The sequence below is a fragment of the Mustela putorius genome, unplaced genomic scaffold, assembly GCF_011764305.1.
Source record: "Mustela putorius furo isolate JIRA1106 unplaced genomic scaffold, ASM1176430v1.1 tig00000179_pilon_pilon_pilon, whole genome shotgun sequence".
Classification (NCBI taxonomy): Eukaryota; Metazoa; Chordata; class Mammalia; order Carnivora; family Mustelidae; genus Mustela; species Mustela putorius.
Window position 1 is genome coordinate 1366057 of NW_025421305.1, and position 21193 is coordinate 1387249.

At 37.3% G+C, this 21193-nt stretch overlaps 1 protein-coding gene across 6 annotated transcripts in view; it reads left to right on the forward strand.

Annotated features, from left to right (window-relative positions):
- The window catches only part of DIAPH3 (diaphanous related formin 3), a 499636-nt gene that overhangs the window by 145807 nt on the left and 332636 nt on the right, over window positions 1-21193 (forward strand). For 5 of the 6 annotated variants that reach the window (XM_013047223.2, XM_013047224.2, XM_004775321.3 and 2 more), the window contains 4 exons: window positions 1486-1560; window positions 1651-1720; window positions 6068-6204; window positions 8262-8367. In XM_013047223.2, the coding sequence (XP_012902677.2) occupies window positions 1486-1560; window positions 1651-1720; window positions 6068-6204; window positions 8262-8367 (388 nt within the window). Of the gene's footprint in view, window positions 1-1485; window positions 1561-1650; window positions 1721-3774; window positions 3876-6067; window positions 6205-8261; window positions 8368-21193 lie in introns of those variants that run through there. The other variant, XM_013047227.2, reaches the window with a different exon arrangement.

Consider the following 21193-nt stretch of genomic DNA (forward strand, 5'->3'; position numbering starts at 1 on the left):
GTAACCTGTGTGTTGTTGACAGCGGAGAGTAAACTCATCACTTTTGAAGTAGCACCCCGGTTTCAAAACACTAACTTCTACTTAAGTTGTTATTCTCACCTTCACTGTAATAGTGATTTTTAGGCTTTTCCTCTATAGGAATCAGTATGTTTATTGCTTAAGTAAATTCCTGATTTAGTTAGGTGGTGGGGAGAATCAGATTCGGAACACTGATAGTTAAGTAAGATAGTTAAGTAAGTACACTTATACATTTATAAGTGTATAAATGAAGATGAATTATTTTAAATAATTTTTTTACATTTAAAAATGTGTTTCATTTTTATTGTTGTCATGCGAATGTTCTATCATGTCAAGAAAATGATATATGTGGGTATGCGACTTAAACATGTTCTTCATGTTTAAGAACTGCTTTTAATTATTGGATGAAATTTTGCCCTTATAGTTCCATTTTTCAAGGGTTACACACAAAATCATACATGGAAACCTATATACAAAGAAATAAAAGGTTATATATCCTATCTTTTCCTTCCTCCCTCTTTTTTGGAGATAGAATATATTTTTTATTGTTCAGGACTTTTTAAATCACTGCTGGAAACATATTTTAATATCCATTAAGGTAGTTTTTCTATAATCAAGGTGAACTGCTGACTTTTGGTGGTGATGTCTTCCTTATATTACAGTATTGTGATTATACCAGTTGGTTTATGAAAAGAGGTGGCTTGGTCAAGATGAATATATTCATTTAAAAATAACCATGAAGTTCTTTAAAAAACAAAACAAAACAATTGAACTTTGAAACTTGGGAAATTAACATTTGTAGAATGCATGTCAGTGGTTTGAGAAATTTTCCTAAGACCTCCCTTTTGATATCTTGAAATTTTTTTAGCAATCTTTATGTAGATCTGAGTCTTACCTCTTTCTCTTTTTTAATTAAAAATTTTTTTTTAGGATTTTATTTTTATTTGTCAGAGTGTATAAGCAGGGTGAGTGGTAGGCAGAGGGAGAAGCAGATTCCCCACTGAGCAAGGAGCCCCATGTGGGCCTAGATCCCAGGACCCCAGGATCATGACCTGAACTGAAGGCAGATGCTTCACTGACTGAGCCACCCAGGCATCCCTGAAGCCACCCCTCTTTAAGTCTTGCCTGATTTCTGCTCTCTGGGTCAGGGGAGATGCTCTCATTAGTAGCATTTGCTGATTTCTGTGGTATAAGACTTCCAACATGGCAGATTTTAGTTACTACATGATGTCACTGGACACAGAGAATGGAAGTGACGGGCGCAGTCAGCTCTCACAAGCTGTTTGATTCCATCCCTACTCCTCCTTTCACATGATGATGAATCATGATTGATTTTGCACCGGGTGTTATTCTTGGACTGTGTTATAACATACCATGGGTAAAATATTTGTGACTATATAGCGTTATTGTGATATTCCAAACTAGAATACTGACCATGTGTAACTGCCTCTTATTTCTCTTTATCAGTTGGGTGCAAAGCTTTGGACATGAGGGGCTTGGATTATTACTGGACATTTTGGAAAGACTGATTACTGGCAAAATGTAAGTATATTGTTCATTTTTATTTTCAGTTAAGCTACATTTCTGTGTCCAATTATAATTCCAATACTGATATTTTTTATGTCAATGCAGACAAGAAAAAATTGTAAAGAAGAATCAGCATAAAGTTATACAGTGTCTAAAGGCTTTGATGAATACACAGGTATGTACATAGGTAGTTATATTGTATTCTTCACCAGTTCTTAGAGAATTTCTGTGAAAGAGAGTTGTGTGTTATGAAATTTGTACTAAAGAGATATACTGCTTTGATAAGCTTATGCGTAGATAGAGGACAGAATATTACATTGCATTGACTTCTAGTTTTGTATCAAATCAACCATCTCTCAACAGGAGAAACTTGAGAATTGAGTAGCATCTCTTGATGCTTAAATCCTCATGTGCACATTAATTCTCCCTTTCTACTCTCTTTTTGTTCTCCTCTCTGGCCATCCTTTCCTTTTCAAAGTATAGTATGAGTAAGTTTTGAAATCATACATGATAATCAGACATGGTCTGCAGTAATACTTATTACCAAAGAATCAAGTTGGAAAGACAGTTTTTATAGTTGAGGAGCTTAAATCTGCAAGGAAATTAATATGAACCGATAGGAAACAGGTCCCAGAAATGGATCAGTGATGTTTAATGTAAGTAATATTGAGACTAAAGGTAATAGGGCAGGTCTGCCGAGTTTGTAAATGTGTATCTGACAGTGTTTCCTTGTTTAATAGAATTTGTACTTTTAATTGTGGAAATTAGCTCTATCCCATGCCACGTCTTTAGCTTCAACATCTAAACATATCTACCTCATGATGGGTGCAGTAATGATAGGTATTTTTGTTGCCATTAGACAGCAGGAGAGGAATTTTACCTATGGTGTTAGGATGATTTGAGTTTTAGAGCAAAACTGTCTGTATATTTCTGATTATTTTTTATTATTTTTGCATTAAAAAAAATAAGCCTTTAGAAGACTACACCCTTAAGTACTGGTACTTAAATTATTAACATTCATATTTCTTTTTACTAAATATAGCAAAAGCTTATATTTTCTGATTATTTCTGTCTTATTTATTTTTCAGCATTTTCTTGAGCTGAGTTTTGTTTTTAACCAGTGAAATATTTTTTTACCACCCTGCCTTCTCTAATCAGAGAAGATTTTCAAGCAGACTATCTGATGTAGAAATCTGCTCTATGTTGTTATATATTCAAATATATTCTAGATTTGAACATGTTGTTCTGTAAGAATTAGATTCCAGGTATTGTGAATGATCTTGTGCATCATGCTTTGAATTTGAGAAAACCATAATTAAAGAGAGGTGAGGAGGTTTCTATAGACCATAGTAGTCCTGCTCAATTTGAGACTGAATTGGAGAGCGGGTAAACTTCATGTATTTATGTTCTAAGTGATATAGTGTGTTCTCTTATAAGAGACTGCTTTTGCTTATAGTTTGTATCTGTGGAGCTAGAATATATTGTCTTTGTGTTGATTGCTATCACCTGTACTTACACGAATAAAAAGTTACTGATTCTTGGAATTAGTATTCTAATGTCTGAATTCTAAAATTAATAATATATGAAATAATTTTTCAATAAAGACTCTCTTGGGATTTGTTGATGATTTTTCATTTATCTCACTGTGCAGGATTTATAGGAGTTCTTTGAAGAATGGAAAAAATACAGGTTTTAAGAGAACAGTGGTACCTTATTAGGTACTAGTATTTCATTATTAATGTAATGAACAAATCTGGTAACAGGTGAAAGTGGATTTCATGTAATAAACTAGGCTAAATAATATTTTCTAAGTGGAAAAAGACTGAATATCAGGGGGAAACAAAGGGATGAGAAGTTAAGTACTTTTGCATTAAGAGATAATTAGAACAGGACTTCATTCTGGTCAGTTAACTGTTTGAGTGTTGCTTTAAGGTGTGCACCTGCAGCGAAGGTGTTTTGCTCCTGAAGCCAGCCCCCTTACCAGTCTGGACCCTTCTCTTTGCTCCTGGGATTAACTCACCATAGGGAATTATTCAGCATCAGTATTCATGTCTCATTGATCATCCTCCACAGGGATCTAAGGTCTTCCCCTTCTCCCACTGAACACTCTTGCAGTGGCTTGAAATTCCATCTATTAGGTAATAATAGGTCTCAAGTAGAATGCAAAGGGAACCTGGCTTTAGTCTTCGGTTTAGAACACGTGAGTTTTCATATAAACCTGGGTGGGTCCTTGTCATTCAGTAGAGAGATAACCTTAGACCTTCCAAAATTTGTCACTGCCTCTAACCTTGTAATAGGCTTCATTTAATGCACTTTAGATGCTAGCACTGGTAAGTTGATGATTTGTCTCAGAGTCGACAGTTTTTGTTTGGTTTTGCTTTTTTTTTTTTTTTAATAACTGAACAAGAGTAATTTAATTCAAGTAGGCAGCAATTCTGTCTGTAGTTCTAGGTGCTCAGTAGTGCTAACCTGGCTTCATTCCAGCCTTAAAATGAGCACTACGTGCGTTTATATTAGCAAAGTCAGAATACTGCTGATGACGGACCTTCCAGGGGTTAGGGGGTGCTAATCAAAACTATGAAATCTGAGAATGCTCATATTCTGCTCTCCCCACATTAATGGTTTAGGGCTGGAGGGCTTCACAGAGAAGGTAGGGAGTATCATCTGGAAGAAATCGGTGTGCCTTGCCTTGAGTGGTTGGAAGAGCCACAGGATTCTGATTCCAGAGGTGCAGGCATTGGTTAAGGATGTCCGGGTGGGTGGGAAATAAAGGGGGAAATGCTTTACTCGGTCGGGTCGTCCTCAGTTTTCTTAGGACAGAGCCAGCCCTTTGGTTCTTGATAATCATTGACTGATTGACTCTTTGAATTGGATCTAAGTGGTACTTTCTATGTTTCTGACAATTCCCTGGAATGATTATTAAAGAATGTTGTGGTTCTTGGCCCCATGCCTGCTTTCTTTTTTTTTTTTTTTTTTTTTTTTTTTTGTTTCCAGTTATGAGACAGCCCAGGACATCACAAAACTGATCACTTCCTAACTGGTTTCACTGTCTGTTTGTAAACTTTTCCTTATCACCAATAAGAGGGGGAAGTTTCTCCAGAAAGCATATCTTGGGGCCCTTGGCCCCCGTGCCGGCGCTGCTTCCTTCATACATACCTGTGTTCCTTAGAAAGCAGTCTAAAGCAAATGGGGTATTTTAGCACAGTTAACTAATGGCTTCTTTATATAAATGGCATGTGTGAGATAGGAATATTATAAATAAGCTTTCATTCTCACAGCATTTGGGTCTAAGCTTGTTATAGATTTAACTTTGATACTTATACCTTGTGTTAATTTTGAGTTAAGCCATAGTTCATATGTCTGTTATTGGGATTAAGGTTCTTTTTTGTGCTCAGTAGTAATTCTAATCAACCAATTTCTCACTCTTTAGAAAGATCCTCGGGGAGGCATGGAAGATAAATCGTATCGTTTTATTGCTTCTATTTATCCTCTGTTATTTGATACTTATCTTCCATAGATTGTAAGTGGGCCCTAAGAGATGTATACATCCTTAAATCAAAACACGAAGTCATTAACATGACTCCTTATCTTCTAATTGGATGTGACATCCTAGCAGTAGCAAACAAACTTTATCCTTGTCTGGCATCATCCCATTTATATAATGTGTTTACAACTGCATTGTCTTTCTGATGATAAAATATCATTCTGATTAGAATACTTATGCTCCTCATGGCAGTTTCTACATGGTATCTGCCCAAATCATCTTTCAACTTGGGCCCATCTTGGGAACTCAGTGTTACTCTTTAGGTCTGCCCTGTTGTTACGTGGTTACCACATGTGGCTGTTGAGCACTTCTAGTGTGACTTGTCTGAATGGAGATGTGGTCTAAATAGAAAAAAGATACTGGATTTTGAATATGTAGCAAAGAAAAGAAATAAAATAATCAATGAATGTTTTATATTGACTCTGTTGAAATGATTATATTTTAGATATATTGGATTAATTTCATTAAAATTTTACTTTTGGCTTGGAAACCTGACATTGCCCCTGTGGTTCTCATTCTGTTGCTGTGGGATAGAGTTGATGTGTGTGGTTACTTGTGATAGTGTATCCCTTATCCACCTTCCTTCCCAGGAAAGCTCCTCATGCCCTCAGGGTCTGGTTCAGAAACAGACTGTTCATTTTGTGTGCTTGTGTTGGGAAATCTCAATTTTCCTCACTGCTTCTCCCTTTCTCCAGGGGGTTACTTATCTTACTTACTTAATAGTTATCAGTCCTACCATTATCAAATCACCTTTGAGAAGTTACTTATATTTGCTTGACTCTCCTACTTCTTGATATGAATACTTTTATGAATTTTTATTCTTTTTAAATTTTTTATGATATTTATTTTCTGGCTTTTACTAAATGTGAAAATATATTATCCTATCAACTTTTTAAATAATGATGTTTCCTTTAGGGTGTTGTTAATTTTTTCAATAAACTGCTAACATTTAGCCTCTTATTTCCAAAATGTTTATAGTATGGCTTGGAAAGAATTATGAGTGAAGAGAGGAGTCTTTCTCTGTTAGCCAAAGCCATCGATCCTGAGCACCCAAGTATGATGACAGATGTGGTGAAACTCCTGTCTGCGGTATGCATTGTAGGAGAGGAAAGCATGTAAGTCTTCTCAACTCATTTCTCTAATACTATGTAACAGTATAATTTGATTTACTTAGTGTTTTCGTTATTCTAGACTGGAATTTATTGTTAATAAATGAATACAACTTAAGCAACTGATTTAGATTCATAATTGGCTGAACAGAAATGTTTGAGTAATAATTTCTCAGTATAGTAGTTCTAGGCTAACATGTTTCTACGAAAAACTGATTTTGTCATATTTATTTTAAAATGTTCCGATTTCAAACCCTAAACAAAAATTCTCAGTGAAGACGTAAAAAAAATATATATGAATGGATCCTTTTCCTTACGTAATTTTGTTTTTCAGATAGAGCTAATTCAAATTCATGTATATATTACCTTATAAAAGCAAACATCATACTATTTGAAAATGTATTTATAACACAGATTTGAAAAGTGTTCTATGAAAGAATAGTACTTTACTGGTTGAGGGTGCATAGTCTGACCATAAAGTACATCCTGAAGTTTTAAACTTTAAACACATTATCCACATATGTTAAGGTTGTAACTAAAAGACTATTACATACATATTAACAGATAATTATAAAGATAAACCTTTTTTTTTTAAAGGTTGGGGTACTCATTATAAGATGCATTTAAAAATTATTATAAATGCCTTTTAAAAAGACTAAAGATAAAGGCACCTGTCATGAGCACTAGGTGTTACATGTAAGCAATGAATCAATAAATTCTACTCCTGAAACCGCTATCCTGCTATATGTTAGCTATCTGGAATTTAAATAAAAACTTGCAACAAAAACCAAACAGAAAGGATTAAGACAGTAGAAAATGGAACAACTAACAGAACAGAGAGACATAGCCCTTTCATGAAGGCGGGGCAAAGCCCATAAGCCGAACCTTCTGCCAACATTTGAAACTTGTCCTTATGGTGAACCTGCTTGGGGGCTGAGGAGTGTTGGGCTGTCCCTGTCCAGTGTGGCCTCACCGGAGAGTCTGCAGGCCCCACTCTGGCCTCGCCCTCCAGCCGTCTGCACACACAGCTCCAGCGCGCCTCCATGGACGAGGAGGTCCCCAGCGGCAGCCCCAGCACACGAAGCCAGGCACAGCTTCAGCACGTTCCCTTTCCCATTTTCAGAGTACCCTGTTAATTGTATCACAGGACCCTAAGAGTTTACTTATGGCTGACACACTGGTTGCTCCTTGTGCTCCTTGTGCTCCTTCCTCTCACTCCATCCTCCTTCTCCTCCTCCTTTCCCTTCTTACTTCTCGGTTCTTCTCTTTTCCTTCTTCTTCCTTCCTTACCCCTTTCTCCTTTCCTTCGTTCCTTCTTGTCCGTCTGCTTTCCCTCCTCTCTCTTTACCGTCTCTTTTTCCTTCTCTGTTTTTCACTACCTCCTTCCTCCACTCTGTATTTATCATTTCTTGACTTCCTAGGTTATCAAGATGATGAAGATAATGTTAACAGCCTACATGTCTGTGTCTACAAACGGAGTTTCTCCAGTGTGCTAGGTTGTGTCAACACACTGGTCTTTAAAGGAGTAACGGGTGTATTTCTTGTGTTGACTATACATCCCTACTACGATGTATTTTTGGCTACCAGACTTCTTTATACTCAAAAGGAAGGATAGTATAGTGATTAAGAATGCCGAGACCATGCTTACCACACCGACTGTCTGATTTCAGATCCTTGCTCCACTTAGGAGATGGGAGACCTCAGACAAATTGCTTAACTCCCCCCCCTCCCCGTTTCCTAATCTATAATAAGGGATAATAAAATCTACTTCATAGAACTATATACATTAAAAAGAGTTAATATTTGTAAACTGGTTTAAATAGTGCCTGATGTGTAGAAAGCACTCTATAAGTGTTTGATAAATAACCCTCATCATAGGGTTATTAGGAATAAATGAATAAAAACATGTAGCTAGTACTTGATACATGCTATGTACTTAGCTTTTAAAATGTTGCTTCTTGCTTAGGAGTAGTGATTCTGGAGTTCAGTAGATTAAGCAGTTGTAGTTAGGCATTTGGATTACTTGCTATTTGCAATTTAATTAATTTCAAAATTTCTGATAGCCTTGAAGAGGTTTTAGAAGCTTTAACATCAGCTGGAGAAGAAAGAAAAATTGACAGATTTTCACCTATTGTGGAAGGACTCCGACATGATTCAGTTCAACTGCAAGTAGGTTTCATGTCTAATCCTATGTACTGTTTTGTAACTGTTAGCTCACTGGCTTATATTCAAATATGAAAACCTGCATGTTGTCCAATATTTTATATTTCAAATAATGTATAGAATTCTAATAATGTATCTTATAGATGTAACTTGGCGTGTACCTATTATTATTTCCTTAGGTTATGTTCCTCGAAGCTGGCTTACTAGAGATCTCTATAAAACATATAATCATAGTCCATAAATTGTTTATTCTCAGTTAGTCTCATTAGTTGACTATTACAAATTTTAAGTTTGGGCAATTAAGTGAATGATGGCTTTTCATTGATCTATTAGTTTTTATGTTGGAAAATTAAGACTTTCCATAAATAATAATGAGACCAAGTTACACTGAGATTTTCAAAGATATTTAAATGTTTAAGTTCTCACAGTCACATTTGGACTTAACCATTATATTGTCCAAGCTGTATAACTAATATTCTTTTAATTTCTCCTTTTTAAAAAAAAAAAAAAAGAAGTTTTTTTTTTTTTTTAAAATAACTGTAATTACTGTTGCAAGTATTGCTAATACCCTGAGTATCTTTAAGAAAATAATAGATACCTGACTCCCACTTCCCAATATTTTTAGAATTTAATTGGCGTGACCTGGCTTTTGGGATTTTTAAAGATTCTCAGATGATTCTAATGTGCAGCAATATTCAAAAACAAAGATGTACTAATAGCTATAAAGTAAATTTATTTCACACTTAATTAGTAAAAAAGTTAGTTGTGTTTTGTTTTGTTTTTTAAAGATTATTTATTTCATTTATTTGAAAGAGAGAGCACAGGTGAGAAGATGGAGAAGTCGGCTTCCCGCTGAGCCAGGAGCCTAGTGCCTGGGTTTGATCCCTTGGGATCATGACCTGAGCCAAAGACAGATGCCCAACTGATTGAGCCACCCAGTTGCCCCTAAAAAATTACAGTTTTAAATTTTATTTTAAAGCTCTGGGTAGCTTGACCTTCATATTGTTTCTCAGTGTGGTAGGAATAGAAAAACCAAATCTCCATGTTGAATTTTAAAATAAAATGGTATTTGATTTACCGGCTGAAAATCTTAAGGATAGTCAAATGAAAAAATTTACTGTGGCATTTCTAATGATGGCATTTGTGATGGTGATCTTCCCAATGACAGTCTTTGTGAATGGCTAGCCCAGACCCCTGCTTTCTCTGGGCGGCAGAGAGGCAGACCTGGAGATTTGAGTGTGTGGTCTCTGTTGCAGAAGTGTCAACACTGGAGCTTCTGGAAAAAAGTCCCGCCTGACTCGTCGGGGCTTGTCAGAGAGCATCGGAATGGGAGTCTGGGATGTGTTGTCCACTCTGATGTGGACCCCGCTCCTTCAGTTTTTTTGATGTGTGCTCTAGAGTCTTTGTGCTTATGCACCATGGGTCTCATTTCCCTTCTCTCATGTGGCTCCATAGCTCCCATTTGCCACAAGCCCAAGGAAAAGCAAACTAAGAAGAAACTTTGTAGAGAAAAGAGGAACACTTACCTTGTCTGAATTTTCCTTTGGTAGCCAGGTTCCCTTTTACTCATAGAGTATTTGTACAAATAGCACCAGGTTATCAGATTCATTAATTTGTGTAGCATATTAGAGTTCATGTCCAATTCTTAAAATTTCACTTAGGAAATGTAATAATGACTTGTGAACATTATTGCCTAAATACTTCTCATGCTAATGTATACTTTTTTTTTTCTTTTTAAAGATTTAATTTTTTTATCTGAGAGTGAGAGGAAGTTAGGATGGGTTGAGGATGCATGGTGGGGGGGGGGGGGGTATGGAGCAGGGAGCTGGATGCGGGTCTCCATCCCAGAACCCTGGGATCATGACCTGAGCCAAAAGCAGACCCTTAACCAACCTAGCCACCCAGGTGCCCTTACTAGTGTGTACTTTTTGATCTAATAGCACACATGTCCCTAGAGTGGGAGGGATGGTGTCTTGTGATGCAAGGACTAGAGTTGTGAGTCGTGCAGCTTGAATTTAAGCTGGATCCCTTGGCATCCTGGCTCTGTGACTCGGTCGGGATCATGCCCCAGACCACTTCTATGCTTCAGTTCTCTCACTTGTGAGAGAAGGACAATATTGAAAACTACCTCATTGTGGATGTGGGGATTACATAGACTAATGTATTTAAAATGCTTAGGTTTTTTTTGCCATAAATGTTGAGTAAATGCTAGCCTTACAAAGTAATTTTGTTAAATTAAAAACAAAGTCAGTGGAAAATGGAGATTGAAGGGGATCTTCCTTTTTCAGAAATATTAGCTGTGTTGATAGTAAAATTGTTACATAACTATAACTCAGCAGTTACACTCATGAGCTAACCCAGATGAATGAAATGCAGGTTCATACACATCCCCATACCCATATTGTCATAGGCTCAAATTGGGAACAATCCAGATGTTCTTCAACAGGTGAATGGTTAAACTGTGGACACCAATACTGCAGAATATGTAGTATTGAAAAAGAATGAACTATTGATACACCCAACAACTTACATGAATCTCCAGGGAATTACCTTTCTTGAAAAATGCCAGTCCTGGATGGTTCCGTTTATATAGTAGCCTTGAAAGAACCAAGTTTTAGAGATGGAGAACAGTTTAATGGTCGCCAGAGGTTTGGGATAGGGTCTGGGAAAGTATTGGGTGTGGCCATAAGTAAATGGCAGCAGAGAGTTGTGTGTGGTGACAGTTGTGCATCTTGATTGTGGTGATGGTGGCAAATTTGTACATACAGCGAACTTGCACAGAACCTTACTTGGACACACAAATGAGTGTAAGGCTGCTGAAATCTGAATAAGCTCTTGTGGGTTGTACTAATTTCAATTTCCTGGTTTTAATGTTACATTATAATTATGCAAGAAGTTACCATGGGGCAGAATATTGCAAAGAGTACCTAGGACCTACCTGTAAGTTTTTTCTTTTTGCAACTTTCTGTGTATGTACAGTTATTTCAGAATAAAAAGTTTAAAAAGACTTGGTAAAAGTGGGGTCCCAATTTGTTTGCAGCAGTATTATGGTCACTTAATATTTTAAAGCTCTGAAGAGGGGCACCTGGGTGGCTGTTGGTTGGTGTCTGCCTTTGGCTTGGGTTGTGATCCCAGGGTCCTGGGATCAAGTCCTGTGTTGGGCTTCCTGCTTGGTGGGGAGGCTGCTTCTCCCTCTCCATCTGCCTCTTCCCTCTCCTTGTGCTCACTTGCTTTCAAAAATAAATAGATCAATCTTAAAGCTTTGAGGAAAAGGGTAAAGAATGTCTTGTTAAGAACAAAGCCATGTTTCATCTAGACAAATAACATGATTGACTCATTAATTGAAAGATGGCAATTACAACCTTAAAATTTTTGGTAAGATGCATATGAAATTTGTTTTGACTATTGAGGTAGCCATGTTTAGCAATGGCTAAATGTTGAGGTAAACTTGTCTAACCTTGTAGGATTATCATTGATTATCATATGAACCTGAAGGCAAACTACATGTATCAAAAATGTTCCTGGGTATGTTTAGTCATTTCTGTTGGTCAATTACTCTCAATTTATTGAAGATGCTACCATTTGGAAAATAAATATCTATAAAATTCTCTGAAAGAGAATGGCCAGTTAAAAATTGAGAATGGATTATTAGCTTATAGAAGATACTAAGACTTGAAATTAAAATATATTTAAAGATTTGATGTAATTTTGAAATGATTCCTTTTTATAACCATTTTACTGAGATAAAATACACGTATCATAAAAGTTATCCACAAAAAGTGGACCGTCCTATATATTTGTATAATTAGAGTTGTACAATCTTATCTAGAACAATCAAGAACATTCTCTTACCCCTAAAAGAATCTCCTCACCCCCTCTCCCAATCCCTTCATTGTCACCTTGTAATACCCTCATTCCCTTTAGCTCTAGGCAACTGCCAATCCACTATCTCTATAAATCTTCATATTCTGGGTTTTTGATAAAATCATACAATATGGGGTCTTTTTTGACTGGTGCTCTCACTTAATATTTTCAGTGTTCGTTCTTGTTGAAATATGTATTACAACTTCATTTTTTCCCTTCCAAATATTAGGCTATTGCATGGATATTTCACATTGTTTATCAGTTGTCAGTTGGTGGAAATGTGAGTTGTTTCTTTTTGCCTTTTATGGATAATGCTACCTGTGAATATTGGTGGAGATGATTTTATTTATTTATTTATTTATTTATTTATTTAAATGATTGCATGTTTGCCGTATTTAGTAAGGACTGGGGGCATGGCTACCAACAACATCTTCCTTAGATAGTTGTTGAAGTCAACCATTTGACTCAGTTCTTGAAAAATTTTACCAAGACATGGGTGGCTGCTTTTATTTGCTCTTTTGAAACTAATTGCCTTAGTTGTAAGTAATTATTATTTTTTTTAATGTTTAGTTATTTTCCGAAACACTAAAATGTCTTCATATGGGTTGTAAAGTTTAATTTTCATTGAAAATTCATTTAAAAGTTTATTTTACCATTATTTTTTTTTCATTTTTTTGGTATGTACAGATTAAATTTCCATTTTCTTGAATAAATGATGGGAAGAATTTTAAAACTTTTTTTTATTTTCCTACTCAACCTTTTTTTCCTGGGTCTTTACTCTTGAAGGAAAGTTTCCATTACTAAGCCTAAACTAGCAGGTGGAAAGCTTAAGTTAGGAGTTAAAGGTACTATTTTCCAGATAGCTAGTTAACTTAGGGAGTTCAGGGGTGGTGGGGAAGTAAGTAGATTGTCTTTCCTGGGATTGCTGGTTGTTCTCTCTTTCCTTTAAAAAAATTAAGCAACTCTTCTTTTTGAGTGCTTCCGAATTTTCTGTAAGTAGAGTATATTTTAGAGCTAACTAGTTATCAATTTTCCTATTAAGCTCTAAGTGCCCATTTTACCATTACCTTTTAATTTATATTTATTGAAATGTACTAGTCTGGCTGATATTAGCAAGTGACCAAATTAAAAATAAAACTTGTTTATTGTTGAATAGAAGAGAACCCTATTGTTTGCTTTTAAATTGGAGGAAATGGAAGATAGTAAAATTGAAAAAATTCTCATTGTTCTTTTATGTATAACAAAGTACTATATAACAAAGTACTTTTTCAAGGAGGATTGTTAGATTTTTTTTTGAGTCTGATAATAATAATAATGAAGATAATGTGACTGCCCATGTTACTAGTAGAATTGAACATCTTTCATTCCTCCTACTCATATGGTATAGTAAGACAGTTAAAAAAAAAAAAAAAAGTGAGTGTCACAAATAACCTAAAATTATTTTCAGGACTTAGGGAGTCTTCCTTCTCAGGAAAGAAAGTCTAATATAAATATCAGACTTAAATATATACTACTCTTCTCAAGTATATGAGAGAAGGGCTTTCAGAGTCAAACAGCATAATCCACTATGGGTAATTGAAGCAGGAAATGTACTTACTGGGTACCTTAACAGAATTTTTGGCAGACCTAGGGAACTCCATGTGGATGATACTAGCCAGAAGTAATGTAGAAGTGCCAGACCACATCCGGGAATGTTCTAAGGGAAACTCCATGCCCAGCATTCTACGCTGGTTAACATGTGGCACACTAGGACACATTGCTGTGTTTCTGCCACAGCAGCAAACCTTGCCTCATGCGGCTCAGACAGTCACTCCTCATTTTGGCTCAGTCTTCCTTACTAAAAGAGGGTCCGAAGAAGTACGGGTAAGCCAGTCTCTAGTTTCAACCACATGTTGAATTTATCTGTTATTTTCATTTCTTTCCTTTTATTTTTCTTTTCTATGTGTGTCTTTTCTCTTCTCTTTGTAAAGCCATCCTTTGCTAGAGTATCATGAGGTAGATTCTAAAGAGTTTGCCTAAACCCTTGATGTTGGTCATGGAACTGTTTGAGTTGTGGTAGATTTTTGTCAGGAAAGGAATCAGAGTGGGAATCCTAGAGTTCTTTGGGTGGATGTTTGCTTTTCTGTGCATTTGTTCTCAGGCCTGTGGTGATGGCATGCTATGATTTCCTATGGTGTCTTCCTCTCAGTCCTTTTGGACCCATGGGGGGAAGTATTGAGAACATGATTTTTACGTCACTTGTTAGTCTGTCGTCGTTTTACGGGTGCTGTGAGAAGACATGAATCCCCGGGTCAGCAACAAAGGACTTCATCACCCATAGCAACAGTAGTGTTTTCTATCAGCCTCAGTTTCCATTTGCAGCAGGTTGTGCTTCAGGAGAGAAACCCTGAGGATAGGAAATTCAAGTCTTACATCACGGGCAGTACTTATTCTGATGGTGCAGAATATTTAATTATTTAATTAAGGCTGTTGGTCAGCCAGTCTCCAAGCAGCAGGTTGAGGCTAACCTGCAGTATGGACCCCAGCCAGGCCTTCCAGGTCCCAGATGGAATCAGCCGAACAAATCCCACAGACCATCAGGGTCTAACTTAGAACAACAGAATCTTAATTTTTTCTATTGATCTTTCCAGTTTGGCTGAGGTAGTCAGGTACAGAATGATGTATTAGTGATTGCACAGACTTCCCCTGGTTCAGCAAGAAGGAAATCCAGGACAATTCTTTTATCCATAACAACCCTAGTGAGTGAGCTGAAGCCGGGTGTTTTCCAGGGCCAGGGCAGTATCAATGGTAGTTTCAACTAAAATCAGGGACAGATATCTTACCTCCTTTTCTAATTGGGCAACTCCCATCATGGAGATAAATGCCTGCAGGGTACACATATATAGTTAATTTTTTTCTGCAGGACCAATGGCAGCCTTAGTTTGGAGAGCCTTCATGGCTGTCTGAGGACTGAGCACTTGTGTTTGCTTAGATGCTTGTACATCTCTTAGAATCAGCTCTGAGGTGAAGGGCAACATTTTTAGAGAGACAAGCAAGTTAACACCTGGCTGCTTCATAGCATATATAGTCTTGAAGGTCTACATGGTACTTCTGGAAGGAAAGTATTATTTGTAGTTATTGGGGTCCTCCAATGACCTTTATCGAACAGGCAGCTATTGGGTAATAGTGCTTTCACTGTGGCCTCCTACTGGCTGATAAACTGTAGGATGCTCAGTTCAGGATTTGGAGCATGTGAAAACTTGGTGGAGAGGCCAAGTTGTACTATAGGGGAGAAACTCTTGAGTTTAGAAAACCTTAATCTTTTTTAGTGGGTTGTAATTGTACCTGCCTTTTGCTCCAAAGAGATATTATCTTTATTATTCTGGACATGAAGCATGCCTATCTATTTGCTATTCAAATATCCTCGAAAAGAACAGTCAGAAGATGGCCCACCAGTGCCTCTACTTGCAATGCACCCAGAAATGTAAGAGACTCAGGGTGATTTGTCCAGTGGTGGGGAACAGACCACGAAACCTTCTCCTGTCAGCTTCTTGACTTTGCCTTCAGTCTGATCCTCTTGGTGTTTTTTTTTTTTTTTTCCTATAGATTCATTGCACCTTGATATAGGCTGAATAGAATGAAATCTTCATTTATTTTTCGTTCATGTGATACTACGGAGTATTTTCCCTACCTTAATTACTGACTAAAGGGACAAGGGTGGTAAGTGATATCCTAGGACTCAGGGGACAGGGATGATTGGTATGTCTTTCTAGGATTCTCACAGTAGATACTGCTCTATCCTGGAAGGTATTTTTTAAAGAGACAAAAGGCAGAAATATAATCTAAGTCTTTGGTATCTCTAGAACTGTTATTAGAGGAAAGTCAAATTTCAAACACTTTCAGACACCTGGCATACACGTAGTCTTAACAAATATCTCATGGTTACATATTAAAATGCATAAGGTATTCACATTTAGAGAACAGGAAGAAAAAGTGAAAGTGTCCTGTTGAATATGAAGTTGCATTTATAATACTTATGAATCATACAACTTGAAAACGATATTCTTGCTGAAACTTGCTTTGTAGAACAAGGCTATGTTAATCTGGGTCTTCTGAAAAGCAAGAGATTTAGTATGCATGGCACTGGGGGAAGGCTTTCTAGAGGGCCTGGAGAGGGCTGGGGGAGGTGGGGAGATGTTCAGCTCCCTGCAGACCTGATGGCAGGTGGAGGAGAGAAGGAAGGAGGGTTGAGGGAAGTGTCTTGGGCTGATGTGCACTTCCAGAAGAACTTGGCAGGCTTGTTTTGTCCTCAAGCCAAAGCCCCTTTGGCTTCCCATTTTATTATTCTTGCTGTGTGTTCAGACATTGGCTGGGAAAGGCCCATGGGGACTGTGGCCTCAGCTCACCTGTTGTGATGGATTTCACAGGGTAGCAGCTGGGGCTGGGCTGTTGGTCATTTATACTCTCTGTAGCCAGAGATTGAGAATTGCATTCCTGTGGCTGCCGCAAAGACAGTTTTTCTTAAAAACAAAACCGAAACAAAACAAAACTTCTTCAATTTCTGTATTTCATTGAGTTCAATAACAAATAGATATTTGTAAAATTGATTGTAAGTAGGAACAATTACCTTTAAGGGAATATAGTCACTGTACTCTGAAATTTGTTACTGGGTAATGATTGAGAAATACGACATTGAAACAAATTATAGGTTATAGTGACTTTTTAGATATAGTCAAGTTTATGCTTCTCTTTCTTTTTGTTTCCTGTACCCCTTCAATGCTCAAAATATCCCCAGGTTTAATTTTGCTTGAGACCAAACAGAGGTCTTACTATAATGAATAGTCATATCTTAATTTATTATTTCTTTTTGTTTCAAATATCTCCACTTCCCCCTGCCCTGCCAAATTACTAACCAAAGTTATTTTCAGTTTCAAGTAACTTATCCTCACATGTAATGAAGAACCAAATAAAGAACAAAGATGTTAGCAAGATTTTATATTTAGGACCAGTGTTGGGGCATCCTAGAAGGATGCAGAGATCAGTTTGTTTTAATCCCTCTCTGTTTTGACTACTTTTACTGAGGTTTACATCAGTAGGATTAATATATCAATATAAATCCAAATACTAATGCATTGAAATGGACTGGTAAATAATATGCCATTAAACTAAGACGTTAGAGAAACACAGTGGAATAATAGTCTAATGTGAACTCACGCTGTCCTAGGGAGCACACATCTAAGCATAAATTCGTGGTGGAAATTTTTGTCTAGAACATACAGTCAATTTTCTGAGCTGACATAATAAATTTCTTCACTTATGCTACAGTAGATCACCAGAAAGATAAACTTACCTCATGCTTCAAAGGTAACTGCATAGAGTTTCATAATTAAGCAGTCAATTAGTTAATTGTTCAGCGACTGCTGTGCATTGAGTTATACAAGAGCTATACAGGAAGTATGTCCTGCCTGGGCCACCTGTACAGATCAGTCGCTTAAGCGTCTGCCTTTGGCTTAGGTCATGATCCAGGGCCTTGGGATCTAACCCCACACATCCCAGTCGCTGCTCAGCGGGGAGCCTCCTTCTCTCTCTCCCTCTGCCCCTCCCCCTACTGTGTTTTTTCTCTCTCTCTCAAATAAATAAATAAATAAATAAATAAATAAAATTTTTAAGAAAAGTATACCCCTGCCCTTAAGAAGCTTATACTTGGGAATCTAAGGCTAGCTTATGTTTCGTAAGTAAAATGCAGTAGGAGGAGTTCTAGCAAAATGCATGGGAGGACACAGAAGAAATGAATGCTGTCGCAGTGGGGAGTGTTTGAATAAATATTTAAAAATCTGTTTGTTTTCCCAATATTCCCATTCATATAAATTATAGCTTTTTGCATTCTGCGCTTTATTTTCTGTGTTTGTATGGAAATTATGCAGTTACCTCACGCTCTGATTTGTTCTCTTACTGTGTCGATCATTTGCAGAATACTCAATTGGAAATCTAAATAAAATTAAAAAGAACTTTACATCTGCTGATCTCCTTTACTGTTTCTGTGTTTGTCTGCTTAATGTAGGCTGGTTAGTTTTTATTCTGAATTAACGCGTGTGCTTTTTAAATTCTTTGGAGTTTCTTTGCACTAGCGGCAAACTGTTTCTCTGTAAGCCTCATTTACTCATTTTAACTTGATAAATATGGAATTTGATTGTACAAAGAGAAACAGATGATTTCTGCTGTGGGGTAGGGAAGATGAATAGCAGACTATGTTGTATCTTCCAGGCCCAGATAATAATTATTCGCGGATTCTGATAGAATTTTTATGTATGTACTTGACTGGTACTTGTTTACAGTGTGAATTTAGGTTATAAAGCTGATACATTTTCAGCATCGTATAGTCATCACTTTTATTTGTAAAAACACCTACTTGTGTTCAGGATGAACATGTTGACCAAAGTGTGAGCTTTCTAAAGAATAGTCTTGCATTGGCTGTCAGATACCTTCTCTGTTCCTTCAGCACAGTCGCTGAGAAAGCATTTGCTCTGGTGGCCTTCGAACAAATTGGATGAGCTCTATGTTTGAGCCTCCAGGCATCACACGTGTTACGGTACCTTGCATTTTGTGCTTCACTTTCATCTGAAAGGGTCAAAGGTTTTTGCGTCAAAGTTTAAAAATGCATAAAGTATTTATTTTTTCTCATCTTTGCATTGAGCATGGTGTCAGGGGTAAGTAAAATTGTGTACTGGAGGAAATTTAGGTGATGGGTATTCACAGATGAAGAAACCTGACTGTTTTCAAGGGCAGAAAGCTACTTTGCTGATGAAGTGTCGGAGATAGTGGCATGTTCCTTTCTTTGTCTTGCTCATTAACCTCTTTCTAGGTCTAATGATTTTTCTTTGATCATTTGCCTTGTTCCTGAGATTGCCTTTGACCAGATCTATTCCTCATATTGACTATCTTTGAGATTTCTGTTTACGGTTTATTTACTTTGCCCCCTGTTGTGTGTCTGTGCCTTCTAGTTTACTGCATTGCTGACATTTGTTCCACTATTTGTAATTACACTCTGGCTGCTCATTTTCCTTGGCTTGGTCTGTGGGCTTGGCGGGTCCTAGTCCTTGCAGTGCACCTTCTGTTTGCTGCTGCTCTTGAGGGAACCTTCAACTCTCCTAAGCCCTAGATGGACACTGGTGCGCCTGAGCACATGTGTGCACCACGCTCGCACGCAAGCACGCACACACCCTTCCAGCTACAAATTATGCTAAAGACGCTTTTTCTCACGTGAGGTTCCTTCTTGGTAACTGAGACAAGAATAATAAAATGAGCTTGCAGTATCTGCTTTCCAAATCATTAGAACTGAGTCCATGATTTAACACCTAAAGAGAAGTGTCATATATGCTGAGACTAAAGGTTAACAAGCAGCATTCCAAAAGTATAAAGATGAGTTTGGAGGAAGGAGACTATTTTAGTGCCGATCATCTTGGTTGCATATGGTACATATGAGAAGGCAGGTGTTTTCCTACTTGGAACAACAACTCTGTCTCTTTATAAGAAACTGTTCTTGTCAAGTCACCAATTGGCCTAATGCAGTGGTAATTTATTAGTCATCTTAGCTGACCTATTAGAGCCTCTGACTCAGTTAATCATTCTCTCTGTTGAGACCGTTTCCTCCCCTAAGTCCTGGGCACCCAAGTTTCCTTTTTCTTCTACCTCACTGATGCCTTTTAACTTTATTTCCCCAGCCTTTAAAACAAAGCCTGCAACTGAAGTGTCCCATCAGCTCCTGTACCTCTTTTCTCTCTGCTACTACTAGGTGGTTCCACCTAAGACCGTGAGTTCCACATAAGACCGTGCAGTTGTTGTGGTCATGTTTTTCTTGAACTTGGGTCCCCTATAGCCAGTTTCCTTCTCCACTTTTTTCAGGGCTGCTCACTAAAGATATTTCTAACTTAACATCTCTAAAACACAGCTCCCCTGATCTGTCTTCCCAAGCTTCTTTCTCCCATCTCAATGGATGCTTTATTTTCCACTCTGATCAATGATAATCCCATCCTTCCAATTGACCAGGCCAAAAACCTTGGAGTCAGTCTTAACCTCTTCATCTCTGAGAGTGATTTCTGTCTTTTTCCATAGCTGTATCCCTAGCACTTAGAAGTGCTTAGTGGGCACCAATAAAATAGGCTTGGAGGGAATGAAATGGTTGAGCAGGTACCCAGGGAACTCTGTATTTTGATGTTCAAACATAGACACTTTAAATTAGGATGTTTCCAGGAGGGCAGAAGCTCTTAGTTTTCTCACCCTCATCTATTCCACAGGGAAGTACATTTTGTGATGCTGTTGAAACAATATTTTAAATGCAAATTAATAAAGATTATAAAGGCTACATTTTTGAAACCTCAAGCAGCATGGGAATTGTTTGTGATGAATATCACAGTGCCATTATTTTCTTGAGCTTCTGTTTAATATCTCCAGCAGACACAGTCTAGGTACCCACTAACTAGTTTTTTTTTTTTTTTTTTAATGAATGAATGAGTCCTAATGTACACATTTTTTTTTTTTTTTTTTAGAAGAAATTGTGGTTGGGTCAGAGGGAGAGGGAAGAAAGAATCTTAAGCAGGCTCCATGCTCAGCAAGGAGCTGGTTATGGGGTTCTATCTCATGATCATGAGATCGTGACCTGAGCCAAAATCAGAGTCAGACCTTTAACCAACTGAACCACACAGGACCCCTCCTAATATACATTTCAATCTCAGAATTTTAAAAGCAGAATTTATCCTATTCTCTAAAACCTCTTTCTCTCCTTACATTTTATAGCTCTGTTAGTGGTATTACCTCCTATTTAGTTGAAGAACAGAAGTGAGGAGGCTCTTCTGAATGCTTCTGAGTCAACCCCATGTCCACCCAGCCATCAAATTCTATCAGTTTCTCTCACATTTTTAATGTTCAAGCTCTTGTCATTGTTCACTCAAGTTGCTTCTACAACAGCTTCTTAACTTACACTGCTCCCTCC